At 35.2% G+C, this 6991-nt stretch overlaps 2 protein-coding genes across 2 annotated transcripts; one reads left to right on the forward strand and one right to left on the reverse strand.

Moving 5' to 3' along the window:
- Positions 1–108: 108 nt before the first annotated feature.
- Positions 109–2169, forward strand: LOC128207666 (uncharacterized). The gene is made up of 3 exons (XM_052910721.1): positions 109–298; positions 532–728; positions 947–2169. The coding sequence occupies exons 1-3, from the start codon at positions 161–163 to the stop codon at positions 1998–2000; spliced, it is 1389 nt and encodes a 462-aa protein (XP_052766681.1). The 5' UTR covers positions 109–160; the 3' UTR covers positions 2001–2169.
- Positions 2170–3584: 1415 nt separating this feature from the next.
- LOC128207753 (uncharacterized) lies at positions 3585–6259 on the reverse strand. The gene is made up of 3 exons (XM_052910880.1): positions 5843–6259; positions 5339–5502; positions 3585–4866 (listed from the first exon to the last, which is right to left on the reverse strand). The coding sequence occupies exons 1-3, from the start codon at positions 6257–6259 to the stop codon at positions 3702–3704; spliced, it is 1746 nt and encodes a 581-aa protein (XP_052766840.1). The 3' UTR covers positions 3585–3701.
- Positions 6260–6991: the final 732 nt, after the last annotated feature.

The following is a 6991-nucleotide window of genomic DNA, read 5'->3' on the forward strand; positions in this document are numbered from 1 at the left end:
AAAACTAATAAAGAAAACGGGCAGGAAAACCCCTAAGTACTGTTGTATTTGTAAAGGAATTTACAGAGGAAAGGTTATTGATGGGAGAAAAGTGTCATTGCACCGTTTTCCTCAGAACAAACGTTTAAAACGTGTGTGGGTGCAGCGATGTAAAACGGTCATGAGATCGTTCCAGTGGAATGAACACAGACGATTGTGTAGTGAGCATTTTGTTGGCTTCAGAGGACCTTCATTCCAGCATACACTTCCATCTATGTTTCCAACTGAGACTGGTGCTACCAAAACCTTCCAGCCAACGGTATTTTTTATTTCTTATATTAGTTTAAGTTCTTCCTTACATGCACCTCAAAATGAATTATGTTATATCAACGGTGCTTAAAAACAATGTCACAGCACTTATTTGTAAATTTTGTAATTTAAGAAATGATTAAAGAATTGTTTTCAAATACAGCCTGGAAAAATGTGTACCATATAGCCTGGCAGATTTTGTACTAAAACATTTATCTTATACAGTTTCATTTGCAATTTCAGCTCCTTGATGAAGACGTAGGTGATGATGATGATGGTGATACGGTCAATGACGATTTAGACCTAGAACTGTCAAATGATGATAGTATACAGCCACAACTGTCATTTGTATCCCCTTCCGGGCATGCCATTGATACCTCTGTCCACCTGCATGATTACTGCATGGGACCAGTACTACAGCCACAGAATCAGTCCTTTAGGTATTGTTCAATATATATATATATTGCTTCTTGTGCTATGAAATCGATCTGATAAGTTAATTACTTCTGATCATTTTTCTTCATTCTTTAACAAAAATAGGAAAATTTAAGTGTTTGTAAATGTTTAAGGCCAAAAAAACAAACATTTGGTTAGGGTTACCAGACTGTACATGTAAGATGTGGTAAATGGGTACATGATCAATTTGTATATGTTTCAGATGTTGTGACACACAGACTGAGAACAACTGTGCAGTGATGGAAGTACAAACTGAAGAAAGTTTCCTGGGAAAAACAGCAGACTTCAGTTCACAAACAGAACATTCTACTAGAGACTTTGGTGTACAATGTCAGCTACCTATGCTCACATATGATGACGTAAAATACAATGACGATTTGGTCAGTTTTTACACCGGAATCCCTAATCGAGTTGTGTTTGAAGCTTTGTTTGATGAAATCAAGGATGAAGCTGAAGTGCGGACATCAAGGCGGAAACTTAACTATAAAGATTCAGATGGAGGACGGCCAAGAACTCTAAGTGTTCTGGATGAATTTTTCATGGTGCTGATGCGCCTACGTCTAGGTCTGTTATTTGAAGATCTAGGTACTAGGTTTTGCATATCCACTTCACAATGTAGTGACATTGTTGAAAGATGGATCAACTATTTACATGTACAATTATCCTTTCTTGTTCAATGGCCATCTCGTGAGGTAGTGAAAAATAACATGCCTGAACAATTTAAAGAGAAATATTCTAACACTAGAATTATTATCGACTGCACTGAAATTTACAGTGAAACATCCAGTTCTCTTTCTTTGAAAAGTTTAATGTACAGTGATTACAAGTCTCACATGACTCATAAGATTTTGGTGGGTATAAGCCCAAATGGTGTTGTAACTTTTGTTTCTGACTGTTGGGTGGGCTGTACCAGTGACAAGAAACTCACAGAAAAATGTGGACTCTTGGACTTGCTTGAAGAAGGAGACGCCATAATGGTTGATAAGGGTTTCACTATTACAGACCTTACTACTCCAAGAGGCATTCATCTCATTATTCCACCATTTAAACAGAAAGGAAAACAATTCTCTAAACGTGAGGTTCTCCTTACAAAAGATATTGCAAGTTTACGAATACATGTTGAAAGGCAAATGGAGAGAATCAAGAACTTTCGAATATTGCATGGCAATATTCCTATAACACAGTCAAGGAGAATTTCTAAAGTGTTCAAAATATGCACATATTTGACAAATCTATGGCCACCACTTGTTCAATAATAACTCATGTGTCAATGAAAGCGTTTGTATATATCAAGCATTAGATTTAGGGATAAAAACTTGTATACTTCTAACTAGAACAATGAAATTACAATTTTGTTTTAAAATCATTTTTTCGAGCAAGTTATATGATAACATATGAGATTACACATTTGATTCAGGTTTGACAAAAATGGATAAGGAAATATGCTCATGTGAATGGATTTCAAGATTTGATTTGAAACATGTATGCATTAACTGATCAATTTATTGATATAATTTTTTGTTTGTGAAACATCTGCTTTGTATTTTGTGGTTTTATTATTTGTAACATTTCTAAGAATAAAAGTCAAAGATCACTTATTAAGTTTGGCTCTGAAATGAGTTTTTTTTTATTTGCCATGTGTAATTGATCTACCACGTACTTCAAATCATTAGTATTGAATTGCTTAAAGGATTTTTCAGTATGAACCATTTTCATATCAGTTTCATAATTGAACTAAGTGGAAATAAGAATAGGCAAGAGTGCCATAGATCAAACTGAAATGCCCGACAAATGTTAACTTTAAGATACATTAGATTAAAAAAACTAGCCCCATGCTAAATATGTCCCAATGTTTAAAGGGACTGTACACCAGATTGGCACCAATAAAGTTTTTTTCTGTAACAAATCTCAGGACAAATTATTTAATAAAATGTTTTACTCTTCTGATATGATAATGGTAAAGAAATACCAAAATGTAAAAGAAAATTGAGCTATGGATTGAACTAGTGTCACCAAAATAGCTGTCCAGTGTTGTATCCACTTTGCTACGAAGGCTTATCCGAAACCATATGAATGCTTAAGCTAATATACCTTACTTGGTTATATCCCATGATATCATCAACTAGCAAATCACGCATAAGAATGAATTCTACTAGGTATACATACCCAGTAAAAAAAAATTAATGGAGAAATATGGAAAAAATAATGCGAAAATAAATTAATTGTATACTACGGTATATGGTACTTCAGTTAGTTAGTTTCAATGCATTGTACACATTGATACCAAGTTTATGTCAGTTTTTGACAAGTTTCTTTTTTTTTTCGATATTTCATCACACGGTGTATAGCCCCTTTAAGTTTTGCACCCTGCAAACATAAGAAAGTAACACTCATTTGTTGTTTTTAATTAGCAAGTCAGAAAAGGAGAACAACTCGACAGTCTTGAGTTATGGGCCGTGCAGTAGCTACATGCAAACCAATATTCAATTGAACATCTTCAATTGTTTTAGAGTAAAACTCAGCTACTTCTTTAAACAATGGCAATATAAACGCTATCACTATCCTGCACACAAAATGCAATAATAACACACTTGAAAGGTTAAACATATGTCCATTTATTAAGCTCAGAAATACATCCCTGAAAACTAGATAAATGGAAAGGAAAAGTAGAAAAGGTCAAACATAAAACAAGGAAATAATTAAAGTAGATTTACAGCATCGCATAATCACAATATGTTGACAAAAGTACACATACTTTCAAAATACTGCCCAAAATTTAGATTTACAACTTTTTTATTCATGGTTTCAAATTATAGTAACAATACAGTCATTTTGGAGTTTCATTTTGAATATAGTTATGAAAATAACTGAAAGCAAACAAGATATTCACATAAATTGCCATTATTGATCATTCAAATGTACATGTATAAACAACACATAACTAGACGATGTACAAATCAATTGAACAGACTCATTCCCCTTTTAACACGTTGTGCGTACAGTTCAGGAATGTATGATTCAAGGCAAAATCTGTCAAGTTGACACAACATTTTCAGCCAAAATGATTCACAAAATGCAATTCTCTGTATAGAAAGACCTACACATGTCCAAACTACAAAATCACACCATTTCCTCCCGGTGATTCCCATCTGCCCTTGGACCTGGTAGTAATATTTGTGTGTTTCCTTGAGTAACACCTTGCCATTCTCTAACTGACAAAAAAAATCATTGTCTTCACAGCATTCCTCAGGCGTTTGCATCCTCCATTTCTTAGAGGCAGGACACTTAATCTCAACCAGACCAACACTTTCTGTACAATGTGAACAGAACACAAGCCCATCTGGACTGGCACCAAGGTAGGGTCTGTCGGCACATACAACTAGACCACTGTCTTTAACTGCTAGTCCTTTGTGGTCAGTTTGCATTGCTTTCGCATACATTCTCTTTGCAGCCTTCTCATGTTTAATTCCATATTCTGTGTACTTGCTTGTGAAATTGGAATACAACATCTGCCGCAGGAGTCCGTCAGGTTCAGTTGATTCTTTCCTACGACAGATGCTGCCAAAGTTTGAAGCTGTTAGGCGTTCTTTTCTGGCCTCTTGCCATTTCCCACTTTTTTGGCCCCTTGTTAAGATTTCAGTTAATTGAATTTCTTCAGCGCTTTGCTTCAAAGAGTCAAAATGATCCAAAAACACTGTCTTACTAGAACTGTCCCTCAAGTTTACACTATCATGGTAGTTGAATGGCACAGAATGTAACACAGGGAGATCTGGTTCATTTTCAGTTGTTTCAATTTCAAAGTTTTTTAACCAGCCTACATTCAACTTCGAACCAACCAGTTTCTGCCTAAATCTGTCAATGTTAACAGTGCATCCATTGATAGAGTTCAGTTCATGGTTTTTGTTTACAGAAACTTTACGTACTGACACGTTGTACAGTTTCTTCTTTGAGAACATAAGATCTTCAGATTTCCTAGGCGACAGCTTACGTTTCCGTGGTGCAGACAGCATGCTGAAGTTGTTCCAGGCACAGGGTTTGGATGTTGGAGCAAGGGTTTTTTTACGCGTCAGGTCTTCAAGTCCATACAGCAGGGCACCAATATGGTTGCAGCATTCACCTTCACTAGATGAAAATAAAAAAATTCATTTACATGTGTGCCTTTTTACTTGTTATACTTACATGTATATTCCAAAACATTAAAGTTTGAAAATGGAGGTGAATACACAGTATTTTACACTTAGTATTTCCTGGTAGGCCATGAACATACAAAACACAAACAGTGCCATAAGTAAACACCAACACGGTGAAGGGAGTTCATTGAATCAATACATAAGCTCGCCTGTTCTTTCATTCAGAAAAAAATAGCAAAACTCAGCTAACCATGAAAGCCAAAATTATGACAGTTATAACATGTGCTTTTTTGTCTCTTGTAACAAGTGTACCAAGTTTGATAAGAAGATATGAAATAGTTTGAAGAATGCCCCAAGTTTAAGTATTTGATAATACTGACAAAATAGCCTAGCGTGTGTGGGTTTGACACCTTTCATCAATGCAGATCAGAGACTTTGATTTATCACAAATTAATTCAACTTACCCAGCTGGACAGTTGCAGAACGCGGAGTGTATGCAGCCAGTCACTTTCGACAGAAGGATCCAGGGTTGGTACTCTGGTGACTTTCTTTTGTCTGCAGTTGGAAATGATGGCAGCACGGAAGCTTGAACATAACAGTGGCTGCACTCTTCGCTTATGAGATGGACCTGAAGAATAAATTATAAATAATATTTTAATTTAAATGACAATAAATAAACAACATACATCATAGAACATATGAAAATTGTACAAAATACATTATTTTTTTTAAAATTAAGATAAGTATATAGTCAGTGTGGTTCGACACATACATGTGCTTGCATCCACCACACCCCCCTTAATTGTGGCTAGCCCCGCCTACATAAAAATGTTGAGTACATTTTTCACACCAAATCATTTTTATGTCCAAGTCAAAATAGTCCCCTTGAGCTAATTATATAACTAGATGAAGTAAACATGGCAGAAAAAACAGCCTCAGACTTATTATAAACTCACTATTTGACATACCTCAACTTTCTGTACATGTCCGTCCACATAATAAGTCCTCGCCTTCAATTGACGTTTCGAGTCTCTTTTCAGTACAATGTAGTTGTATATATCCTTTTCCTCTACAGCAGGAAACAGATCAATAGTGGACTTCCATGCCTTCAGTGTTGATGGCGGTGGAAGACCCTCGCCACATGGGAGGATAAAGCGTTCGGTTGCTCTTCTCTCTCTTTCTTCCCGATCTCTCTCCTCCAGCACGCGTTTGTCAGTTATAGAAAGTCTATATGCGCCTTTTATCCTCTCAATCAATTCGCATTTAAGACCTGATACATTCAATTTCCGGTTCGCAAGGTATCTTTTCAAATCGACGACCTTAAATGGTGTCAACTCATTGTTATTCATACACGCCCCAGTGATCTCATTGTCTACGTCGGCCATCTTGCAAAATGTATTCCCCGGAAGTAGGAAATGGAGTAGCCTCCCTTAGAAATCAGGGGAAGTAACCAAGTTATCGGAAAGGACAATATACGCACACAAATATCATTCAGAAAATTGCCACGCGACCCCCGTGTACTCAATTAAACCATATGGTTATCAATAAACAATGGTATGTTTTATGGATTATTATTAATTTTCACACCAGGGGTTGAACGGATAGGGTTGATTAACGAGACACATGCCGACACACTATGACATGTGTTTCTACAGATAATAATCTCATCACACAACAAATAACTCTGTAATAATTTTAAGTCGTCTGTTAATTTTCATTATGTTTTAAGTAGTTTATGAAGATATTCGATTTAAGTATTCTATGCATAAGGAATAAGAAAGCAATTTGTCAATAAAATGATTTAAGTTTGAATAATTATTGTATTTCTTTCCGTTTAAATGAATTTACGTTTAAAATCAACTTTAACGAGTTCATTTTTATAAAAATGACATTAAATTGGGCATTATACCATAGCATCTTTATTTCATTTTTGCAAAATACTTTCATATGTTTATTTTTAACAACGAATGTTTCAGCTTAAAGTTTTAATGTTAACATTTTTAATATGTCATGTATATTGTTTGTTATCTCGAACATTCCTTTTGAATTCAGTATAACAAAAAAAATATTTGTGCAAGTACTTAATTTAGAATACGGTACGGTATATCAATGACAAT

This window comes from Mya arenaria, chromosome 11, assembly GCF_026914265.1.
Source record: "Mya arenaria isolate MELC-2E11 chromosome 11, ASM2691426v1".
In the NCBI taxonomy this organism is placed as follows: domain Eukaryota; kingdom Metazoa; phylum Mollusca; class Bivalvia; order Myida; family Myidae; genus Mya; species Mya arenaria.